General features: G+C 48.7%; 2 protein-coding genes across 6 annotated transcripts in view; both read right to left on the bottom strand.

The window, feature by feature from the left end:
• Window positions 1-437: 437 nt before the first annotated feature.
• On the bottom strand, window positions 438-18353 carry TXN2 (thioredoxin 2). 2 transcript variants are annotated; one of them, XM_025190000.3, is made up of 4 exons: window positions 18213-18353; window positions 17397-17665; window positions 9328-9451; window positions 438-1094 (listed from the first exon to the last, which is right to left on the bottom strand). In XM_025190000.3, exons 2-4 carry the CDS (start codon window positions 17663-17665, stop codon window positions 978-980), a joined length of 510 nt encoding a protein of 169 aa, XP_025045785.1. In that variant the 5' UTR covers window positions 18213-18353; the 3' UTR covers window positions 438-977. The 2 variants fall into 2 exon arrangements, with proteins under 2 accessions (XP_025045785.1, XP_025045784.1); XM_025189999.3 differs by having other exon boundaries at window positions 18163-18222.
• The window catches only part of FOXRED2 (FAD dependent oxidoreductase domain containing 2), a 19081-nt gene continuing 12088 nt past the window's right edge, over window positions 17394-24386 (bottom strand). For 2 of the 4 annotated variants that reach the window (XM_075937756.2, XM_089781452.1), the window contains exons 9-10: window positions 23803-24021; window positions 18354-18470 (exon numbers count right to left, since the gene is read on the bottom strand). In XM_075937756.2, the coding sequence (XP_075793871.2) occupies window positions 18421-18470; window positions 23803-24021 (269 nt within the window). In that variant the 3' untranslated portion in view covers window positions 18354-18420. Of the gene's footprint in view, window positions 17484-18353; window positions 18471-18835; window positions 24022-24386 lie in introns of those variants that run through there. The other 2 variants (XM_075937759.2, XM_089781458.1) reach the window with 2 other exon arrangements.

The raw sequence follows: 24386 nt of genomic DNA, 5'->3' as shown, positions 1-24386 counted from the left end.
CTAATCACTGCAGCCTCCCATGAAGATTCTGCAGCAGAGTTCACTGGTAAGAACAGATTCAGTTATACGAACAGGAGCGTAGAAGCACTCACCGGCTGCTCAGGAGCTAATGAAGATGAGGAGCAAAGGAGGGGTGAGAACATTACTGGCAATATCCAATATTCCTCCTTAATCAGGAGAAGTGCCAGCTTTCTGGATCTGAATCCAGCAGCACCTGAAAAGTCAGACCAGTCCAAAGAGCCAGAGGAGCAGTGCTGGGAGCTGCACAGAAATAATGCACTTGCTTGTTTTAATGCAGATCAGACACCCCTCTCTGGGCTGTTTCCATTTAGGGAGTCCCCTCATCTGCGCTCAGCTATCACAGCAGCAGCAACACCCCTATCTATTCCAAGTACACAATTTCAGAGATCAGGCTTTTCTACAGAACTACACAGAAGTGATTAATCAAGTTCTCTTTATTATAGACCCACCAAAATTTTTCTCTTCATAAATCAGCAGCAAGGGACAGTGTGGCATGGGTTCAAAGAGCCACAGAGATTCATGAGGGACAAAGATGCAGGTATTGTATGGCCAAGCAGAGCAATCCCCAATTTTAACAAACCCACCCAGAGAAAATATGTGTCCACATCCTGCAGAGAGCAACCATCTACTGCTCTGGGTCTGGCTAGGACAGAAAGTTCAAAATTTAGCAATTGTCCCCCACCCCCACTGCTAGTCTTTGATGGCAGATGGAAACGCAATTCAAGCTTCTCTTCCCCCAACTTGGAGGATGAGAGGCCTTACCTCTCACCATCCCTCACAATTGCTCAGGACTACTGTTGCCCCAGAGGAGAAGGTGGGCCACACATGGACACCAAAAAGGGCACAGGCTCTACAAGGCAGTTCAGTTTTGCATCATGGCTGCCTCAGCAAGAGAACGCGCAACATGGCCAAATCCAGAGGCCTAGGTGCAGGGTTTCACAGTTTTCCTCTGGTGCTCAGGCTCCAATGAGTTTCTTAAGGAAGGCCTCCAGCTGATCCTCATCCTTTATTCCCACAAACTTATCCACAACGTCTCCATTTTTCACAGCCAGAACAGTAGGCACAGCTGAGACCTGGAAAGCAAAGAGAGTGCAAACAGACACATAGTAAGCTATTCTGGCAGGAGCCCCGCTGCACAATGGCATTGAAGGATGACCTGTAAAGCCAACAGCCCACTCCCTCCCCCACAAGACTTGGGCCCTTCTGTATAATTCATAAAGGATTGACAAGTTTTCATGGTTTTATTTATTCTGCTTGCTTTTGACATTAGAAATTAGGGTCTCTCTGTTCAGCCCTTTAATGGAGGTGTGAGAGCTAACAATGAACATGGAAGCCATTGATACTACTCATTTTTTGAGCCTCATATCTGCCTTGATTTAAATAAAATCAACGCAGGAAGCTTTTGTAGTTTAGACAAGACCTAAGATTTAAAATGCAGACAAAATACCTTCCCCTCCACAAATAAAAATAGTAACCAGACTGATATTTTAAAAATGCTTTATAGGGCACTTTAAAAGACATTTTACAAGGGGAGGCATGTCTACATAGCACGGCTAAAGTTGAATTAAGCTACGCAACTTCAGCTACATTAATGGCACAGCTTAAGTCAAAATAGTTTAATTCAGCTTTTGGTGCCATCTACACAGCAAGAAGTCAAAGGAAGAACCTTCTTCCTTTGACTTCCCTTACTCCTTGTGAAATGAGGGTTGCAGGAGTCGGAGTAAAAAGTCCTCCAGCTCGACAGTATTTCAAAATAATGGCTTGTAGTGTAGATGTGCACTGTGTTATTTCAGAATAAGTGTGTAGATGTGCCCCCATGATTTCCCCCCAGAATTCAATATGGGCCAGAGTGGAAGTGCACCTTCTCCCAAGTAGGGCAGCAGGCAGAAGAGGATTCCCTATCCTCTTCCACTTCTCTGCTCTCACAACTCCTGGCTTCACTAACAAGTCACTACCCTCAGAGGCAGTGTTGATTAGACAGGGGAAGAAAAGCCCTCAAACTGGGCTGGCAGCAAGCTACAGAGCTGTGGGTTACTCTAACAACTCCTCGCAAGCTTGACCATCTTTTGGGGGAAAGCATAATGGGACTTAAACCAGCAAGGAACAGCAAGAGAAAGAATTTTGTAGCATTTCAGAACAGCCAGCCACATGCCTGTTTCTCCATCATAGCCCTTATCTTCTTGGAGCTTATCCACTGGAATGTGTCCCATCCATATCTTGTAGGCTATCCATCCTGGGAATGCATTCTCTCAGCAAGTACATTCCCAGCTGCGCTGTCTCTTGCTGCCATCAGGGATCTGCCACCCACGCAAATCCTTCCCACAGGAAATCCCTCAGATCTGGCTCTTCTCTCACTGGCAGTTAGACAAATTTTTTTCACCCTGACCCTCCCTCTTCAAGAATGGCTCCTATGTATACCCTCCAGGACTTTGTACAGACCAAATATAGATAATACAGGCACCGGGGCTCCTCCTCCGCTTGCCAAGTGCCTGTTTAATCTGTGTCCTTTAACACCCCCTAGTGACTAGCTGCAGAAGCGTAGTGTGGGCCTGGAAAGCTGCCCACCATGCCAGTAGCTGTGCCTGGGTGAAAATTCTTTCTTTTTCAGGAAGGAAGGATATGATGAGGACGCATTGAGCTTGCCCTTAATTATGCCCTCCTGGGGCTGTTATTCTCCAGGGATCCTTCCTTATGTCTCTAAGGTAGGTTAAACAGCAAGTGGAATTACCCAAACTCCTCTATAAAATAGCCTCACGTATCTAGCCATCAGCTTTGAAGGTCACATGATGAAAGCAAGCACTGGACCAAGTGAGGACCAGGAGCAGCCTTCAGAGTGGAGGAGGAGCAGTTAACTTCGCATTGAGTTACAGGCCTTTGTGCGTGGGCCAGCGTGGCTCTGAGCCTCACGTGCACCTGTGGCTGAGGCCTCCACCTCCTCCCACACCCTGAACCACAAACCAAGTGTCAACACTAAGTACAGAACTGGCAACACGCAATTTTCTCCTCCCCACCCCTCCTTAAAGTGGCAGCAGGAGCACTGATCTCCTTATTAGATATGCTCGTTCTGGGCTGTGCCTCCAAGGGTACGTGTAGGCAGCAGCTGGGAGATGGATTCCTAGCTTGAGCACATAGACACAAGTTAAGAGCCTAAAACAGCTGTGTGGCCACAGTAGCTCAGCTCACTGACTGAATGCCTACCCAGTGGCTCAAGCAGGATTGTACTTGGGTGGCTAGCCAGAGCCACCACGGTAACACTGCTAGTCCTAGTGCGCTAGTGTGTTTTCCTCACCTCGAACTGGGAATATTGCCTCCCAGCTGCTGTGTGCATGGGTTCCCTGAGGGGCACAGCACAGAACTCAGCTCTTTTTTTTTTTTGGGTGGGGGGGGGGTGGGGGGGGAAGAGAAGCTATAGTGGCTTTTAGCTACTCTGTCCTTCCAGTGGCTCAACTGCTTGGGTAGAGGGTGCCCCACCAGCATAGCATTAAAAAGCCCAATGGACCAGTCCAGTTTCCAACAGCATCCCAAGATGTCCTCTGGGCAGCCCCTATGCCAGGGCTCGTCAGGAAGTCCTCAGGTTCTGCACTACCAGCCCCAGGGGTAATCTCTTGCAGTCAGACCAAGGGCTGCTAGGGCCCATTTACATCACTCCAGCCCTTTTATGCAGAAGAGAGAGGCCAGAGGTGGTGAGGCTTCACTAGTAAGTTTAGGACCAATCCAGGGAACAAACTACGTGGAGAAGTCTCCAGGAATAGAAATCTCACTGCTTGCTTTCTAAAACTACCACACCAGCCAGCAGCAGCAGCCTGGGAGAAGGGACCGCGCTTTCCCATCTGGGATTAAAATGCATCCTGGCAACAAACCAGTGCAACTGAAAAGTGAGACAGAATCCCACGCAGAGCCGATCAAAGCTGAGACTATACTTCTATTTTTGTCCTTCTGATTGAGAAGAGAAACCACAGTGGGACAAAAGCTCTGTTCTGAGACCTCCTAAAAAGAGGGTGTTGGATGAGGAGAAAAGACTCCATTCTCCTGAGATTTTTAGTCCTGTCTAGTGCAGAACTGGATTTGCAAGGTCTCGAGCAGCAGGAAACTATGCATGATCTGCTGGGACAGCCTGGAGCCAAGGGCAGGCAGAGACCCATGTGAAGGAATGCTCAGGCATTCCAAAGTTCTCCAAGGGGGTCTCTCTCCATTCCCCCGCCTCCCAAAGAATCCACTGCAGAGAGGAAGTTGTGCAATCTCAGGCTGGGCAGGCAGCCAGAGTCTGCACGTGGAGGGGAGAACTGTGGGAGGAAGCTAGTTTCCTGGCAGCTAGCAGGGGAATCGTGGGGGTGAGAAAAGGGCCTTGAAAATCCCAGGGCACAAGAAGAGAACAATTTCAGAGCCCTAGATCCCAAGGGGGAAGGGCCATTGGCCCCGTTGTTAGAAGAGGATGTTGCTAGCAGTGACATTCAGAGTTCCTGCCCCGTAACAGGTGGCTTTCTGACCTCTCACCCTGAACACCATAGCCTTTTCTTTCATACTGGGGCGGAGAACCTAAGGCCTGGGGGCCAGATGCAGCCAGCCCCTGGCTTGCCTGGATCCGGCCCATGAGGCTCAGGGCTCCCCCCAACATTGGGGAGCCCACACTAGTGAGGGGTAGGCTTTTTTGTTCGTTTGTCACTTTTGTGCAGCCCATGACTGATTTCTCTGTGGGTCAGTGGCCCCAGACGCAAAAAAGATGGCAGACAAAAATGGTTCCCCACCAGTTTTCTGCTGACCTAAAACAGCCTGGAGCTATGCTGGCCAGCCCCTCCACTCTCACCACTTTGACTAGCAAACAAAAGGGAGGCTAATCTAACACTGAGCTCAGGACAACACAAATCAGGAACAAAATGTCCTTAAAAAGCCAGCCAGAAACTTTAAAGATAAGAACAAAACTCCCCTGACACTTCTATTTCACCACAGTCCCAATCAAAGAACCTGCCCAGGGAGGAGTCTGAAGCACTAACAAAACTAGAGGTTTATCATCTGGATAGCCCAAAGAGCATGTCCATTTTCAGAACTTTCTGCAGAATGGGAATTTAACAGAGCTTGCCTGTGTCTACATTTAAGGCTCAGGAAGAGGGCCTGTAATCCAGGCCTTGACTGCAGCACAAACACTGCTTACATCCTCTTGCCAGGGTTACTTACTAAACTAGAATGATCATTTCAGACACCCAATTTGACAAGATTTCCCTGAGCCAAATCCCTATTAAACTGAACAATTTTAATCCCTCCAACTTCCCATTGACTAGAGAAACAACACTCACGGGGCTGTAATTCTCAACCTTTTCCCTAGCGCTTTTAAATACTGATATTCCATGTTGTTTTCCCATTGCCTGGGACTGCGCAGGTATAATTGTAGCATAAGTGCTTCTGCAAGACTTGGAACAATACTGATTGAACAATTTGATTCTCTCCCTCTTATCTGTGGCCAGAACAATCCTTACCTAGTGGTTTGTGTACATCTATTAGACTGGTGAGGAAAGACGGAGGTGGGTTCTTAATACATTTAAAACGCAGAACTGCAGCAGGGTTAGCTCCCAGTCCTGGGTGGGAGCTATCCCTGCTGCAGCTTCACCGCTTATCAGCTAGTCGATGGAAATTCCACTCAGTTGATTAAACTAAATTTAACATCCCTAATGTAAGCTGTGCCTCCACACTCCAGGCAGACGGTTCTGCCACTTTAATGGGAATGGGAAGGAACAGGCTGGCTCCATTTCCTCCCAAAGACTTAACCACCGCTGCCTGGGAGTAACAAGCATGTGACACCTCCCCCTAACCCCCGCCTGGAGAGAGAACATTCCCCAGAGGCTGGTTCACAGCTGGCTGACAGATTTTTCTGAGTTCCTTGTCTTAGCTTCAATCCTGGCACAAAGATGTGAGGCTTTAATCCCCCAGAGAAAGGAGCAGGGCTCACCTCCTACAAGGGAGAGTGAACACTAAACCTTTTGCTACAGGGCTTTATTGTGGAATATGGCAGCAGCATTCTTTGTCAACTTGTTATTGGGGAAGGGAGACATCAGGGCCCCAGTACTGGGGATTTTTTAAATTTCTCAAATCAGCAAAAAAATGGCAGAATTCATCTCTGTGTTCAATTATCTTCTAACAAAGCATGCCATAGCAGAGGGTAGGGCAGGGCAGGGAGTTCCCATGACCATCAGTGGAGAGACGGGCTACCGAAAGTGCTGAGGATGCAACCTGCCAGAAAATGGATACATTTATTCCTCCTGCCACCTACTCTCCCTACAAAACTAAAGATGAGCTTGAGGATGAGACATTAACCGCCAGGAATCCTCTTAAAGCCTGGGAGGGAAAGCCAGCCAATGAGGGGCAGGGGTTGGATTCAGCCTACTCCAAACCTGTAGGGCAACCTGTGTGGATCACACGAGAATGGGTGTTTAACAGCATACAGGCCTACACATTAGGCCTGTCACTCCACCAGCTGCCTGGCATTTGAAGTGATCAGCGAGCCAACATCCTACTTAGAATGCAAGCTCGGTGGGGCACTGCCTGTCCTCGTGTTATACACCTGCACAGTGCTTCGCACCACATGGCTCACAGCCTTTAAGTCAGCAGAAGCAAAATGCAGGACTATGTAGCACTGTAAAGACTAACAAGATGGTTTATTAGATGATGAGCTTTCATGGGCCAGACCCACTTCCTCAGATCAAATAGTCACAACCATATATACCCAAGGATACAATTAAAAAAAATGAACACATATGAAAAGGACAAATCACATTTCAGAACAGAAGGGGGATGCGGGGGTGGGGGGAAAAAGGAAGGTAAGTGTCTGTGAGTTGATGATATTAGAGGTGGGGAAAGTTAGATGTCTGTGAGCTAATGGTATTAGAGGTGATAACCGGGGAAGCTATCTTGGTAATGGGAAAGGTAGTTGGGGTCTTTGTTCAATCCCCCCCAGAGAGTGTCGAATTTTAACATGAATGACAGTTCAGAGGATTCCCTTTCAAGTGCAGATGTAAAAGGTCTGTGTAGTAGAATGCGGGTGGTTAAGTCGTTGAGACAGTGTCCTTTCTGGTTGAAATGGCAAGAAACAGTTTTTTCTTTGTGATCTTGTCTGATATCTGTTTGGTAGGCATTAATCCTTTGGCGAAGTGTCTGAGACGTTTGTCCAATGTACATAGCAGACGGACACTTTCGGCACATGATAGCATAAATTATATTTCTGGATGTGCAGGAATATGTGTTCTTGATCTTATAACTCACTTGGTTAGGTCCAATAATGGTATCAGCAGAATAAATATGTGGACAAGGCTGGCAACGGGGTTTGTTGCAAGGGAAGGTACCAGGGTTGGTATTAGTGTGGTATGTCCTGTGGTTGTTGGTAAGAATCATCTTGAGGTTAGGTGGTTGTCTATAGGAGACTATGGGTCTGTCTCCCAGAGCCTCTTGGAGTATGGTATCCTGTTCCAGTATAGGCTGTAGTTTATTAATAATGTATTGGACAAGTTTAAGTTGGGGGTTGTAGGTGATGACAAGTGGTATTCTCTTGTTGGTTTTCTTGGGTCTGTCTTGAAGTAGATGGTTTCTAGATATTCGTCTGGCTCTTTCAATTTGCTTTTTTATTTTTCCCGGGTGGGTAGTTGAGATTTATAAATGATTGGTAGAGATCCTGAAGCTTCTGGTCTCTGTCAGTGGGATTAGAGCAGATGCGGTTGTATCGAAGGGCTTGGCTATAGACGATGGATCGTATGGTGTGTTCTGGATGGGAGCTGGAAGCATGTAGGTAACTGTATGAGTCAGTGGGTTTTCTGTAGAGAGTGGTGTCTAATTTTCCATTGTTGATTTGTACTATGGTATCCAGGAAGTGGACCTCTCGTGTAGAATGGTCCAGGCTGAGGTTGATGGTGGGGTGTTGGTTGTTGAAATCTCTGTGGAATATCTTCAGTGTTTCTTGGCCATGCGTCCAGATCATAAAGATGTCATCGATGTAGCGTAAGTGGAGAAGGGGTGAAAGGGGACAGGAGTTGAGGAAATGTTGTTCTAAGCCAGCAGTTCTTAAATGTAGCCACCAGGGGCTTTTTTGTGACCACAGCAGCCCAGGCAGCGATTTGTGTGGGGAGCGTAACGAAACAGCAGTCCGCGGGCAGGAGGGGATGAGCTGTCTCCCTCTGGAGCCACAAATGACATAGAACCAGACAGCCAGCTTGCTCTGCACCTCCCCAGGACAACGGGGCTCAAGTGTCCAGCTCCAGTCCTGGGGTGGCAGACTCTTGTGGCTTTGCTTGCACTCATTCCCAGTAGGGATGTGCACAGGGGGGCTGGAAGCAGCAGCCCCCCACATGGGGGGACTGGGAGCAGGAGCAAGCAGCCCTGAGGACTGCTCCAGCTGGGATGGAGAGGGCCTCCCTTCCCCAGGATCACACTTAAACTGTTAGCCAGTTCAACATAAGGTTTAACCAGTTAGCTGATTAACCAGGATTTTGCATCCCACAACTCCAGGCTGCAGGAGCTGACAGGCTCCTTCCTCAGTGCCAGTCCCAGGTTCACCACATGTCTCTTCACCCTTGCTTTCTGCCTAACCACCTCCCCATCCCAGGTTTGTTTCCTGCCTTGCCAGGGCTGAATAAGTCTTCTATTTTGTTTCTTAATATCACTTTTCACACTGGCTCCCAGTTTGCACAGCAGCAGACTTAGTAGCTAGCAAATCTAAAAAATGCAACCAAAAAAGCAAAAGGAACAAAAACCAAGACTGTACAAAGCACCTTATTTTTGTTTCTATTCTGTTCTGTTTAGGTCCAGTAAAGGACAGAGACAACTGTACATTATTTTTATTATTCAATCTGCAAAATAACTCCTACAAAATAAATTACTATGACTTGGACATGTATATGTGCACATTTATTTGTTTTTCCAAAGTTAACTAAGTATTTCTGGAAAATGATCAGAGCAACCTCCAGCAAGAATTGGGGGGGATGTCACACTCAGGCAATCAAAAATGTGTTGAGAGAACTTTAGGCACTTCTCCACTACCAACACCAGCAACATATACGACGAGTAGATACAGCAACAACCAGAGATGACTGAACACCTTATTTTTGTTTCTATTTTGTTTCGGTCCAGTAAAGAATACACACAACTGTACATTCTTTTTAATGTATCTATGAGACACATAAAACAGGAGTCCCTAAGCAATCACCTTCCTCCCACCCCAAGCCCCAACATGCTGCTGCACTGACAAGCCTTTCCTTAATGCAAGGACACCCTCGGGCCACTGACTAGCAATTGCTGGAACACAGCCCTCATACTCCTGGCCCATACCTCATATTCAATAGCCAGATCTGTGTGATCATCAATGTCCACTTTCGCCATCAGCACCTTCCCCTGCTGCTTGGCCACCATCTTCTCTAACCTGGGGCCCAGGATCTTGCAGGGGCCGCACCACCTCACAGAGAAGGAAAAGAGCTGGTGTTACATGAGGAAGTGCCATGGCAGCCACTGTGGATTCATAGTATCCATGGTACTTAAGAGGCAACTTGATCACCACCCAACACCCCCTCCTACACCGACCTTTACACTATGGGAGATACCACAACTTAAACTCTGAGTGTGAACATTAACTAACTCCCTTAGTGATTGTTAGGGTCAGAATCAAATGTCAGAAAGCAATACAGAATCTGAGACTGTGTATACCTATGCTGGCACAGCTCCTTAGTGTGCACAGAGCCTATGTTGCGCATACAGCTACACTCCAGCAGCTCCAGTGGCACAGGCCAAGTGCTGTTGCTTTAGTGTAGATGTTTCCAACACGGACAGAAGGGGTTTTCTGTTGGTATAGATAATCCATCTTTCAGAGGCAGTAGCTAAGTGGATGGACAAATTCTTCCACCAAACTAGTTGGATCTATAATGTGGTTAGGTGGATTTAACTGCGCTGCACAAGGGTTACATTTTTCATAGCCCCGATTAGGGATGTAAGCGACTAGTCGACTATCTGATTAGCTTAATGGAGAGTTGAGAAGTAACTTGACTAGTTGCTCTCCCTGCTTGCTGCCTCTATCAGAGAGAGGCAGCAAGAGGAGCAGGAGCCAGTGCGGGGGGCAGAGAGGGGAGGAAGCCAGCTTAAAAGCCGGTTTCCCCCAGCACCGTGGGAGGCAGAGGCACAGCAGGGAAACGGCATGAGCGGGGACTGAAGCAGTCCCTGGTCGTGCTGCTTCCCACTGCGGCACTTCAGCTTTTGAAATATAGCAAGGGGGCTATTGCTACATTTCAAAAGCATAAGTGCCGCACGGAGCGCTAGACGAGCAGGAACTGAAGAGCACCACAAGCTTTTAAGCTGGTTTCCCCCAGCACCGTGTCTGGGGTGCTGCCTTCCCTCTCCCCCTATCAGAGGCAGCGGGGCGGGGAAATAGGGCAGGCTGCTGTGAATCAGACCCTTTCCACAGGGGCTGTCTGCCGTGAACTGGGGCTGCTGGACTCAGCATGAGTCAGGACTGAGCAGTCCCAGCCTGCACTGGTCCGGGACACTGTGCCTCTGCATTGTACACATAGTAAAAGCCCAGCGGCTCTTATTACATTTAAAATACAGAGCTCCGGGGCATGTGGCTCCTGGAGCCAGCACAAGCTGGGACTGCTCAGTCCTGGCTTGAGCCAGCTCCTGGAGCTATCCCCACTGTGGCTCTGCAGAGTGGTTCTATCAACTAATCAGATAGTTGATACAAATTGTATCGACTATACAATTAGCTAAGTAACCACAATTTAACATCCTTAGCCCCAAGCAACACAGTAAGTTTTAGGTGTTAATCAGACCTGACAAAAGGATTTATTTTGCCGGCATAAGGACACTATCTCCCTGAATGACTTTAGCTATGCCAACAATTGCCTACTTCTGTTGACAGAGCTACATGTACACTGATATTGTCAGCAAAGCTATATGAAGTCAGGATGTGAGTTTTTCACACCCCTGACCAATAATAGTTATGCCAACATAACTTTTAAGTCAGACCAATCCTGGATTGCAACATAGTTGAGAGAAGCTCATAAGAAAGGCCCAGTTAAATCAGGGAGGGTGGGAAGAGGTTGCTATGCAGTGTTAACCCATTATTCTTGAAAGAACTCAGTCTCCAAAGAGTTTATTTAGGGGTTCTATTCTACAGCAAAATCACTGCCAAGGAAAGGGTGTCAAAAAACCCCAGACATTACCTGTACCAAAGTCTGGCATTAGCAAGTATATGAATGGAGCATACTGGTGCTAATCAAAGTGCTGATCTGTTCCTCTAACTGCACTTGCATTATACTGCCCCACCTGTACTGATCTCAAGCCCACCTATGCTAACAAAGAAAATAATAATTCTCAAACCCTTACATCATGTTTTAGATTGAAACCACAGCTTGTTTTCCTTCCTATGCTACTCCTCTCAATAGCTCTTGGTCTCTCTACCTGCGGACATACAAGTTAATCCTCAGTCATCACTAGTTTCTATTTCAGTCTGTTGGTCTTGTCCATTTAGACCAGGGTTCTCAAATTCCATTTACAGGCAGTCCCCGGGTTACGTACAAGATAGGGACTGTAGGTTTGTTCTTAAGTTGAATCTTTATGTAAGTCGGAACTGGCGTCCAGATTCAGACACTGCTGAAACTGACCGCCAGTTCTGACTTACATACAGAATCAACTTAAGAACCCCAGGCGTCCCCAAGTCAGCTGCTGCTGAAACTGATCAGCAGCTGATTCCAGGAAGCCCGGGGCAGAGCAACTCTGCCTCGGGCTTCCTGTAGTCAGCGCTGGTCAGTTTCAGCAGAAGCTGACTTGGGGACGCCTGGGGCAGAGCAGCTGGGGTGCTACTGGACCAACCCAGCAGCACCCCATCTGCTCTGCCCCAGACGTCCTGATTCAGCCGCTGCTGAAACTGACCAGCAGCGGCTGAATCAGGACCTGGGGCAGAGCAGCTGGGGTGCTGCCGGGTTGGTCCAGTAGTGCCCACGGGCGCTGCAGGACCAATCGGCAGCGCCCCAGCTGCTCTGCCCCAGAGTCCAAAACAAAAGCCTGGTCTGCTGGGGGGGGGGGGGGGAGCACACTAGCTGCGCCCCCCCCCCCCCAGCAGACCAGGGACACGGGGAGCAGAGCCGCAGCGCAGCGGGGTGCCGCGCCTCTGAGGCTTTGCTCTGGCAAAGCCTCAGAGGCGAGGGACCCCGCCACGGCTGCGGCTTCAGTCTGGGTGCCTGTGGTCTGCTGGGGACGGCCCCCAGCAGACCACAGGCACCCGGACTGAAGCCGCAGCCGCAGGGGGTCCCTGTCAAAGCGGCAGTCAAAGCGGCAGCAGCGGCGGTTCCCCGCGCCTCTGAGGCTTTGCTCTGGCAAAGCCTCAGAGGCGCGGGACCCCCCCGCGGCTGCGGCTTCAGTCAGGGTGCCTGTGGTCTGCTGGGGACCGTCCCCAGGAGACCACAGGCACCCAGACTGGAGCGGCAGCAGCGGCGGTTCCCCGCGCCTCTGAGGCTTTGCTCTGGCAAAGCCTCAGAGGCGCGGGACCCCCCGCGGCTGCGGCTTCAGTCCGGGTGCCTGTGGTCTGCTGGGGGCCGTCCCCAGCAGACCACAGGCACCCGGTCTCAAGGGGCAGCAGCAGCGGTTCCCCCGCTTCTGAGGCTTTGCTCTGGCAAAGCCTCAGAAGCGCGGGAACCCGCCCGGTGCCCCTGGTCTGCTGGAGACGGTCTCCAGCAGACCAGGGGCACCGGAGCAGCTTACGAACGGGGCTTTCTCGCCCCGACTTCCGGGGCGAGAAAGCTCCGTTGGTAAGTGCGGATCCGACATAAGTCGGATCCGCGTAAGTCGGGGACTGCCTGTACCTTAGGACCAATGCCAGTCTTCATAGCCTCCAGTTGGGCTAGCAGGCACCTTTCTCTGAAGAGGGGCAGGAAGGGATGTCCATGTGTTATCTCCCCCCCACTCCCAGCGCAAACACGCCAGCCTGTGTGCCTCCCACCCCACGTGTCCCCCAGGCCCACCTGCCAGTCCCAGAGGATTTAAACAACTATATGTTTAAACAGCTAACTGGCCTGCCTTACTGCTGGGGCAGACCTCCACCCGTGGTATGGCAGGCCCAGCCAGCCTGGAGCAGCCCCCTGTTCCAGGCAGGGCATACTTCACTGCCTCTCCGCTCAATAGGCTCAACTGGGCTGCTCTAGCTGGGCTGTGTGCTGGTTAACCTGTTAGTCCAGTAAGCATGCCCATAAGGGAACCGCCCCAACCGTCTTTTGAACAGGAAGGTGTCATGCTCCTCCCCCGTCATGGCAGAAGCAATGCTATGCAGCAGCTTGCTCCACGCTGCCACCATGTTCCAGTCCACGCTGGGGCTGGGGCACTCTGCTTCCCGATGCCATGGTGAAGCGGATCAACTGGATTGGCCTAGGAGACGGTGGCAAAGCAGAGGTTGCTGCAATGCTCCGCTTCCCTGCGGTTGTAGTGAGTACAAGGGGACCCAACCACTGCTGCTGCCCCACACCAGGCACCCCGGTAATCTGAGGCTGTGTCTCTCGGGGGAGGAAGCTTGGAGAGAGGGGTGTGATGAGGGAGAGCGCAAAGCAGGGGTTGGACTTGGGAGAAGGGTATGGACACCACCCTCTGGGGCACAGGCGCTCAAGTGCCAGCAGCTGAATGCGAACTGGATTGTGGAACTGCAGATAGCCCGAGGCCATGAGTGTGAGACCCCTGATTTAGAGTAGTTCAGACTGTGCTTGGTTCTGTACAAACACAGAGCATAAAGATGGCCCTTATTTTGCTTGGGGCCACTAGGTGCCACCAGACACAAATGAGACAGAAAATTATTACTATTACTATAATTGAGCAGATAACATCTTGGAATATTTTCATTGCTGATCGAGATTTTGCTGATGTTAGAAAAAGCCTTTGCGAATACCAACTTGTTGGTACAAGCAAAAGTTGAAGTGCAAACAGCATTCAAAAAGGCATTATATAAAGATTACAGATGAAGCTATGAACTTCTCAGCAACTACTTCCGGTCACCTGGGAACTCGTAGTAGCTGAAGGAAACAAAGGTAATAAGAGAAGAATTTAGGAATTACTTTAAAATTGCATAAGCGTTGAGGAGTCCTGTGGCACCTTATAGACTAACCGAAGTGTTGGAGCATAAGCGTTCGTGGGCAAAGACTCACTTGCCCACGAAAGCTTATGCTCCAACACTTCAGTTAGTCTATAAGGTGCCACAGGACTCCTAGATGCTTTTGCAGATTCAGACTAACACGGCTACCTCTCTGATACTTTAAAATTGCATGGAGACCAATTTGAAGAACACAGATCTCTTGTAATACACAGCTTTCATGTAGTAATTTGTGCCAGTTGTCTGTTGAGGCCTACCTGTCAATAAAGAAAACATAACGAGCTTGTGCAGCACATTTAGTGCTAGGAAAAATATTTCTGACACAGGAAGGAGAGACCTTTATGAGCTATAATGGGAGTGAGCTCAACAATGGGGCAGTAAAAGGTAGCAATAAAATAGAATCTAGCGTTTGTCACTGTCAGACTATGGGCTGAAAAAGGCTATGTAATATTAATAATTTAGAATAAGTAAATAAAAGGCATAAGAGTCAATTTAGGCTTGTTCATTCTGTTACTGCGACAAAATGGGAATCTTCTGAAATATTTTTATGAATGATATACATGGCAGTTGCCTACATGAGTATGTTACCCCATAGGTGCAGAGCAGGAGAAATGAGGTGTTGAGTCACCTAACTCTCTGGGGCAGTGTGAATGGGTCACTGAAGGACTGGCTGATATCGACCCATATCAGTGGAGGATCCAGAAAGACTATGGGAATCGCAACTGAACAGTAACACTAATCCACAGGAACACCACATGAAACTCCAGCAAGTTGAATATGCAAACTCAGCGGGAAGAAGACAACAGACCAAGAAATGACAGGATGCTAGGATACAAGCTGCTTCATGGAGAGAAAGTGAAAAGAGATTCCATAGCTGCTTTCCTGGCTAATCGTACTGGCCAAGCCTGTGCAAACTAATTTAAGACTTTCCAATGCTGTGTTACAGCTGACTAATAAACCCTACTCTGTCTGGAAAAGGCTGCTTGGTGTCACTGCAAATACTTGCTGAAGTATATTGGTTCTGGAAGACAGGAAATATCACTTATGAGGAGTATCCAAGTTGGATTCACTGGGCAGAGCTCACAGAGTGAAACAGGTTTGCTGGAGCCTGGATGCTCAGTTTTGGAAGCACTGAAGCCATGTGGCCACCCTTAAAGAAGAGTGAACACTGAGCCCCCTTAGGAATGTGGCACACTGACAAGATTCCTGCCAGCAAAGGTGTGATATGCATGTGTATAGGAGGGATGGAGTCATATCCCACCCCCCAGATTTCTGCCATCCTGCTTAGTCACAGGGGGTGGCTGGGCCCCCTCCCTGCCTGGCAGCTGCTTGAAGAGCCAGTTGGCATAGCCCTGTGGGGAGAGGAAGGAGCAACAGCTAGGAGCTGCAGGAAGGGGCATTACTTTCCAGGAAGGGAGGCTGAGGATAAGTGGGGTCTTGTTTGGTGGGGTTGCCCAAACCTCTAGTGTGCCCCGTCTCCCACAATCAGCAAGTACAGGTCATCTCTGCCTGCAAGGGATCATTTAAAACCTGGGCATAGCACAGAGCCTATGAATCGGTATGAGTTACACGATCTATGTTAACATCTTGGTGACTTACACAAGCATTATGTTTTGTATACAGATATTGGTAGCATACTTACTGCCAAATTTGCTATAACCTCATGCTAAACTCAAATGCTAAACTCAAAAGTTTTTCCTCTGTGTTTGTGGCTACATCCGCACTATAGCACTTTGGCCAGCATTGTCCTCTAGTGCAGAGGCAGCCTATAATGACAGAAGATTTTCTGTTGGTACAGGAACACCTCCTCCCTGAATGACAATAGCTATATCAACAGCAGTTATATCAACTCTTCTCTCAATATAGCTGCACTGGTGGGGGGGAAAGGGAAGATTTGTCAGCTTAGCTATGCTAGTTAGGAATGTGGTTTTTCTACTCCCTTGAGCAATGTAACTATGCTGCTACAACACTTTGAGGTGTGAAGCAAATTTCTGAGATCTGCACCCGATCAATTCCAGCAAACCTTCTAGGAATCAATGGCCAGAACCCCACAGATTTGAGGGAAGGAGCAAATCTGGAAAATCGGAAGGAACAAAATGGGGAATACATGACACCCTGCCAGCTCTTTTACACAGTAACCAGCATTTCTGAAAGTGCTATAGCTCAAAAAACCTGGCTGATGGCAGGCATTAAGGCCTTCCAGAATAACATGCCACATCTCATCTCTGCTCATTCTCCCAAGCGTTTAACATGTTGACATCCTGACTGACTTCTTTCCCAGAAAGTGAAACAGCAGAGAAAATAACAATGTGCACAAATAGTGTGTGTGCATGAGGAATGTGAAAGTGTAGTTACATATATGCTCCTGGTAGGCATGGAGCTGATTTAAAAGAGGCTGTATCAGAGGAAGCAATAGAGAGAAGAGGGGAGAGGAGAGGAGAGGAGAGGGCAGGTGGGAACTAGTACTCATGGAGCCAGATTAAAAGCTGGCTTCTTCCATGCACTGGCTCCTGGGAAGCTGCCTGCCTCTGCCTGTAACTGTGTAACTGCTGATTTTTTCAGCAGTTACACGGGAACTTAATTAAATGCATTTCAACATCCCTAGTGTTTGTGAGAGAATGAGAGAAACAGAACCCTGGGTGTTTGGGAACAGAGACTGAGGAATCCTGGTTATGTAAGGAGGGAAAATGGAGATATACAGAGCTTCTAGAATAGGAGAAAAAGGATAATAAGAGTGCACTTAAAATTCCCGCCATATGGCGGAGGGGGGAAATGGGATATGCAGGAGGGGTGAAAGTAATGGGGGGCATACAGAAATCCTGATGAAGGGGAGGTCAGGAAATGCTTCAGAATGGGTGGAGGAGATAATGAGGGATATGGAGAAAATGGGGCCACACAGTGCCATGGAAGGAAATGGAAACAAAGGTGCACAGGTATGGGGAGGAGGGCGAGAGAGGGAGGAATGAGGAACCCGTATAAACACAAGCAAAAGTGCTTGTGTGTGTTGTAGCAGTTGTGTCTCCACTAGGAAGGTTTGCCAGTGTAGGTATACCAGCAAACTTGCCTAAAGCATAGTGCTATATGAGGTCAGATTTTTTCCCCACATAGATCAAAAAACACTTCAGAAAGATAGAAAGACATTTTTATCCTTCCTTACTGAGGTAGAAACTTAGGCAAAAGGAAAGTAACCAACTTGCCCAAAGCCATAGTGACAGCATGTTACTTCCAGGATATAAAGAGAAAAGAAGGAGGGACCCAAGACTCCACACCTAATACTCACTGAGCATGAAAGTCTACCACCACCGGCTTCTGGCTGTTCATAACTCTGTCCTGGAAGTCAGCCCCATCCTGGATGTTAAATGTGACCCTGCAGACAGGTGTAGTAGAAAACGTTCTAAGGGAAGCAGGCATAGTGACCTGGGTAAGAGGGACAAGTGATCTAGGGTAGCATGGTGCTCCTGACACCCTGGAAAGGATCAACACAGGCGGCACAGAGAGCTTTTGGAGGGTGACGGATAGAACTTTCCTCAGCATGAGCCTCTGAGCCATCTGTATAATGAAAGGAAAAAAGGCATTTTGGATCAACCATGCCATGGAGAAAAGGAGAGCAGAGAAGGAGCATTTCCGGGCATTATGCTTCTCAACAACTCTCCAGCCCAGGAATGCTGCTGCTGCTACTTTCCTCCTGCTTCCTACAGTGAAGCCAATGCCCCTCTTTCTGCCATGCCAGCCCTGCCCATGCTCCTTCCCCGTACCCTGCCACCGCATCTCTGCCATGCTAGCCCCTCAGTGCCCCTCCCTCTCAGCCCACTGTGCCCCCCATTCCATGCCAGCCCCATTCCCAGTGACGTTATGCCCCTTGCTAGGCCAGCCTAACCCACAGTACTCCAAGGCCTCACCGGTGCCCCGGGCTGCGCTGGCACAATACTAACCCGCCCCTCTCGCACTGCTGCCTGGCCCGGCTGCGCTGTGGTCCCTTGTGCCCTAAGCGCCCCGCGCCACTGCAGCGCCCCGCCCACTTCCCGGGCCCTGGCCCGCACGCGCACCCCGCACGCTAGGTCCCGGCAGCGCACTCCTCAGATGCCCCACGACTCACCTTCCCGGCGGCGGAAGTGACGCAAAGGCTGCCGGAAGCGGATTGGCTGTGGCGAGGGAGGAGGCGCGCCAGGAGTCCTGCGCCCCGGGTTGGCCGAGGGAAGCCGCTCTCTCAGCGCCGCGCGCTCATCGGCCCCTGAACAGCGACTTCCGGCTCGCTGTTGTCTAATCCTAGGAGCTCATTGGCTGGCGACACTATCCGCGGGTAACTAGCTCTTGGTTGGTTGCAAACAGGGGAGGGCTCCTGGGTGCTGATTGGCTGCGGAGAAGGGCTGTTCAATAGCCCGGCTGTCGTCATCCACCAGCAGCAGAGCACCCTCACCCCACGTGAGCCGCGGCTGCGGATTGGCTCCGCTGTGCTCACCCGCTGCAGGGTCGGGACTGGGCCAGAGCCAGCTGCTTGTGCCCCTGCCCTGCTCACAAAGCGCATCCCGGGCCTGGTGAGGGCTTGGCCCCGTGACACCTTGCTTGGGACACCAGATAGCAAGTGTCAAAAATAAGGATGGGACAGGAAGTAACACAAATACCTGCTACGTAAAGCAAAACCCCACCTAACAGCACCGTGATTCCCTATACAATCAGTACAGCTGGTGTCCCCCGACCAAAGGGTTAAAAAACCAAGCGTGGAAGCAGTGCAAACATTTTTGTAACTGGACTGGAAGAATAGCCATATAAAATACGTACAACCAATTACAACAGGCAGTAATTCACGTCAGAGAAATGGCATCAGTATTAAAATGAAATTATGCTCTGAAAAGTCATTACAAAAATGGCACCATGGTAGTTTGCAAATATTGCTCCTGTGTGACATCCAGATGCAACCTCTCTACTTTATGAACAGAGCGATTTTCCTAACTACCATCCCTGCTTGGGATCCCAGAGGGACAATGGGAGAAATTAAGTTGGAATTTGTGTTGTTTATTGATTCTGGCTCATATCTAATCTTGCTCATTCTCTCAGCTGCTGGCTCTACATGCAGAAATAAACAGTAACACTTTCAGATGCAGGTGTTTCTGATTCTGACACATAACAGGGACCAAACTAGTAAAGAAAGTGCCATTCTTAGTCTCTTTTCAGAACAGAACTGCATTCTTAGGCAACTCACATATTAGGAATTGACAGCCTTAGGATTTTGTGTGGGACACTACAGTGAAAGAGAAGAGGATGCTCTGACCGTGTGTGCACAGATAGATGCGTGTGTACACATGTCGAGTGGATCTGCTCTTGGTTTTAGTGTCTCCCCGACAACAAAACTGAACCTTTAGGTCAGACAGGTCTGTCAGTGTTCAGTGGACTTCCTAATTCCATTCTCTTTGGACAGACCACATGTAAGAATCCCATGGTGAGTTGTGGGGGCTGCTTGGTGAATATAGACTTTTCAATGGCCTCTTTCTGGGCCAGATTCACAGCTGGTGTAAATGGATGTAACTGCATTAAAGAGAGTGGAGCAATACCAATTTACAACAGGTGAAAGGCCAACCCTATTTCTCCCAATCAACTTGATAGTAGCTACTAAGTGGATCTTTTGATAGCAGCAACATTTTCATCCAGTCTATGTCTACACTGCAGGCTTTTTGCGCAAGAATAGCTGTTCTTGTGCAAAAATTTGCCAGCTGTCTACACTGCATGTGCGTTCTTGCACAAGTGAATCTACAGTATAGCATCAGGAAACAGGGCTTCTTGCATGAGATCTCTGATGCTCCCTATCAGGAAGAGGCAAGTGTAGACAGGAAGCAAAGAGTTTTTGTGCAAGAAAGCCCTATGGCTAAAATGGCCATCAGAGCTTTCTTGCGCAAGAGAGCATCCACACTGCCATGGACGCTCTTGCTCAAAAGCACATCTCTTGCACAAAAGCACATGGCAGTGTGGATGCGCTCTTGCGCAAGAACTTTTGCACAAGTACTCTTCCGCAAAACAGTTCTTGCGCAAGAAGCCTGAAGTGTAGACGTGGCTCCAGTGCTTCCAGTTAAAAGTGATACCTTTCAGTCCCTCGCTTATCTCAACTGCTCCCCAAACTCCAGCAGCAAAAAGCTATGGGAACTGGGTCTTTATAGAAAGACCAAGAAAGTTTAAGAGGTCCCTGGGAAATACTTAGGAAACAGCTGATGGGAAGGAATTAATAAGGTCCACCTTTTTTCCTCCATTCATCTTAGCAGGAAGCACAAATGCAAGATGTTCTTATGGATATAGGGAGAGTGGGAAGCTAATTCCAGTCTGCCCCTCCTCTACTTCACAGAAATCATGGGGATGCAGGCAGAATCAGCTCAAACTCCTACCATTTTGCCCTGCTTAGTGGTTTCCAGGAAGTGACAGAGGTCTGTCTCCATTTGATTGATATGCACAATTTACCATGCAACATTTGAAAGCTATAAATAGGAACATCTGGGAAGAAAACTAGAATACACATTTTAACTAGAGTGAAAAATACTAGGGCTACATCTACATTGGCAAGATTTTGCACAAATACTCTTTAACACAGGAGTTTTTGTGTTAGAGTATTTGCACAAGAGAGCATCTACACTGGCATGTGCCTTTGCGCAAGAGATGTGCTTTTGCACAAGAGCATCCGTGCCAGTGTAGACGCTCTCTTGCGCAAGAAAGCTCTGATGGCCATTTTAACCATTGGGCTTTCTTGCGCAAAAACAGTTGCACAAGAAAGCTTATTCCTGAGCGGGAGCATCATCGGTCTTGTGCAAGAAGCACTGATTTCACACAGAGTGTTCTTGCACAAGAACTCCCTGCCAGTGTAGACAGGCAGCAAGTTTTTGCACAAAAGCAAATGCTTTTGCGTAAAATCATGCCAATGTAGACACAGCCTAGAAGATTTTTGGAAGGACATAGCAAAATATCTCTCCTATTTGCACTAAAAAAAATACAAGGACTATCTATTCTAAATAGGAGCAGCAGGCATGGAATACCAACTCCACCAATTAAAGTAACAGAAAGGATAGCAGGGCCAATCTAGTGACAGCTCACATTGGGCCTAAGCTTCCCAGGTTAGCTGCTCATCATTAGAGAGAGTGGGGTGGCTTTTGGGACCTCTGTCAGGCAGTGACATCATATTGCCCTACACTAAAACTAAATATATTGGCATGCACCTAGCTGTCTCCACCAAAGTGCAGGAAAAATGTTGCTTCTGAAGGTACTGCTTCTGTATTCATTGAACATACAAATCTTCAAGTATACACAAGAATGTGCTGGACCCAGCATCGAATGAAGAGGTTCCAACTGGTCCTCAAAATGTGACTGTCACATCAAAAGCATCTGTGCATCTCTTCTCTCTTTCTCTTCATACACCTGTGATTCCCAGTTGCTTCCCCAGACATTGGTTCATAAGATAAACGCAACACTATCTTCAGGCATTGTGAAGTGTTCAGCTAAAAGGAGAAGCCTCAATGAATCCCAGCTTCTCATTTATCCTCTAGAGCACAATGGTCCCATAAGAACAGCCACACTGGGTCAGTGTGAGGAAGTGAAGAGAGGAGAGCTTGTCAGTACAGGAGTTAAACAAAGCCTTTTGGCCCAGCTAGCTCTGCCCCGCTTCACCTGTAGCCAATGCCAGGCCTGGAGGGAGTATAAAAGGAAGGACCATGGCTCAGTTAGGGGCTGACCAGTGAGGATACAGGAGCTGGTTCTGCTGTGTGCAGGACCCCCCAGGTGGAGCCTGTCTACTTGGCCAGCCCTCAGGGCATGTAAGCCTCCAATCTCACCCCTCAAAGGAAAGGGGGAGAACCTATGAGGAACCCCCACAGAGGAGGAAAAAATTTGGACTCTTAGGCTGTGTCTACATTGGCTAAATTTAGCGTAAAAGCGGCTGCTTTTGCACAAAATCTTGCTGCCTGTCTACACTGGCCGTGAGTATTTGTGCAACACTGACATTCTACTGTATGAAATCAGTGCTTCTTGCACAAATATTCTGATGCTCCTGCTCAGGGGTAAGTGTTCTTGCGCAAGAGGCCAGTGTAGACAGGCAACACCAATTTCTTGCGCAAGAAAGCCCTATGGTTAAAATGGCCATCGGAGCTTTCTTGCGCAAGAGAGCGGCTACTGGCACGGATGCTTTTGCGCAAAAGCAAATCTTTTGCGCAAAGGCACATGCCAGTATAGACGCTCCCTTACTCAAATACTCTAAACGCAAAAACTCTTGCGTTTAGAGTATTTGCGCTAAATCTTGTCAGTCTAGATGTAGCCTTTGGACCATGCCTCGAACTTAAGAACTATACTCAGGTAATAGGCCGGAGTTCCTATGCCTGGGTCACCAGCGGTAGGGGGTTGTACCCAGTCAGCTAATTCTGGGACCTAACCACTAAGCCACCCTGCTGCTCAAGGGACCTGGCCACACTCAGACTAAAGGTCCATCTAGCTCAGTATCACGTCTCCTGATAGTGGCCAGTGCCAGGTGCTCCACAGAGAATGAACAGAACATGTCATCATCAAGTGAGCCATTCCCTGTCATTCATTTCCAGCTTCTGGCAAACAGAGGCTGGGGACACAATTCCAACCCATTCTCGCTAATAGCTGTTGTTGGATCCATCCTCTGTGAGCTTATCTAGCAGGTTTTTTTTTTTTTTTTTAACCCTTTTATAGTCTTGGCCTTCACAGCATCAGTCACAACAGATCTGAGCAGGTCTTTGGTAGGGATGTAAGTGACTAGTTGAGTAGTAAACTACCCAAAAAGCCCACGTTTATCAGATAGTCAAGTCGACTACTCTCATTCCCCCCTTGCCTTGCTGCCTCTGTATCAGAGGCATCAAGGGAGGTGGAAAACAGGAGCCAGTGCTGAGGGGGAACCAGCTTAAAAGTGGTTCCCCCTAGCACCATCTACGTGTTGCTGCCTGCCCCCCACTGCTGCCTCTAGGCAGTGGCACTGAGGGTGGGGAGGGGAAGAGGAGAGGGGAGAACAGGGGAGGCTGCTACGAAGCAGCCTATGCCCGTGGTGGGCTCGCAGCGGGCCCAGGAGGGGAGCTGAGACCCTCCACATGGACAGGGGCTGCTGCCAGAGCAGCCTCGGTTTGCAAGCAACCCCAGCCACCATGGACAGGGGCTGCTTTGTACCAGCAGCCCCTGTCCACAGTGGCCCAGGCTGGCCACAAACACAGGCTGCTCCGCAGCAGCCCCTGTTCATGGATGGGGGCTGCTGGATCCGGCTCAAGCTGACACTGAGCAAGCCTGGCTCTGTCCCAGCTTGTGCTGGGTCTGGGAGCTATCCCTGCTGCGGCTCTGCATTTCAAATGTAGTAGTAGCTGGCTGGCTCTTACTAACATTTAAGATGCAGAGTTGCAGTGGGGGGAAGGTCCCGGACCCAGCGCGATCCAGGACAGAGCGCCTTCCCTTCTTGACTAATCGTGTAGTTGATACAATTTGTATCAGCTACACGATTTGCCAATTACCCGCCTCTTAACATCCTTAGTCTTTGGCAATATGTGAACAGCAGGAGGGATGGACAGGGAGCCAGTGGCACATGAAAGAGGTCAGAATCCTGCTGCAGATGTGTGTTACATTATTGTCACGACAGTCCCAATAGGTTTCAGTATGAACTGAGAGAGCCTAAAGTTCATCCTTGGTGTTCACAAGATGATGTAGGGGAGTACCTGGTATCACGTAATCCTTCAGCAACTGGTCACGTGAATCTCTCTGTCTATCAAACAGTGCATCTGTAGAGTGCATAACAGTATAGTCCTCCATCAGGCCGGCTTCTACTGCATGGCGCCTAAGTCTTTCGTTACCCACAAGCCCTTGCATTTGCATGTATCCCTGCTGACAAAAAGGAGGCAGCTTCTGGCGAGTCAGAGCAAACAAGAAACAGGATTCTACAAATGAAAATAAAAATGATCATGTTGAGATACTCTATACATGCTTAATAATTCAGGATCTCCCAACATGTCAATTATTCAGAATCAAAAGGATAAAGGTCAGGAACAGTGAATGACAACTTCTCTACCAAGCATCCTGGCTTGATTAATTTACAGAAATTAATTCTGTCCCCCCCCACCCCTGTAATTTGTAATTTCAGAGAGGAACTGAATTTGAGATTGAAACCTGGTGGTTCTACTTGGTAACCCAGAGGCACTTCTCTCTGTGGCCCCATGAAATTCATATATAGGTTTCCCAACCCATTCTCCAGCTTAGAATGTGAGAGACTTGTTTTCCAGATTTGGTATCAGAGTTCTCATCT

Source organism: Pelodiscus sinensis, chromosome 1, assembly GCF_052426305.1.
Source record: "Pelodiscus sinensis isolate ZL-2025 chromosome 1, ASM5242630v1, whole genome shotgun sequence".
In the NCBI taxonomy this organism is placed as follows: domain Eukaryota; kingdom Metazoa; phylum Chordata; order Testudines; family Trionychidae; genus Pelodiscus; species Pelodiscus sinensis.
Note: the sequence above shows the minus strand (reverse complement) of the source record. Positions and strands in the feature narration are given on the sequence as shown.

Excerpts from the sequence above, each read along its gene's own strand:
- TXN2 (XM_025190000.3), bottom strand. The coding sequence starts at position 17,665 with ATGGCTCAGAGGCTCATGCTGAGGAAAGTTCTATCCGTCACCCTCCAA. Across the intron at positions 9,452-17,396 it reads GTGGTAGACTTTCATGCTCA|GTGGTGCGGCCCCTGCAAGA; the intron begins GTGAGTATTAGG and ends CTTCTCTGTGAG. Across the intron at positions 1,095-9,327 it reads ATCTGGCTATTGAATATGAG|GTCTCAGCTGTGCCTACTGT; the intron begins GTATGGGCCAGG and ends TTTGCTTTCCAG.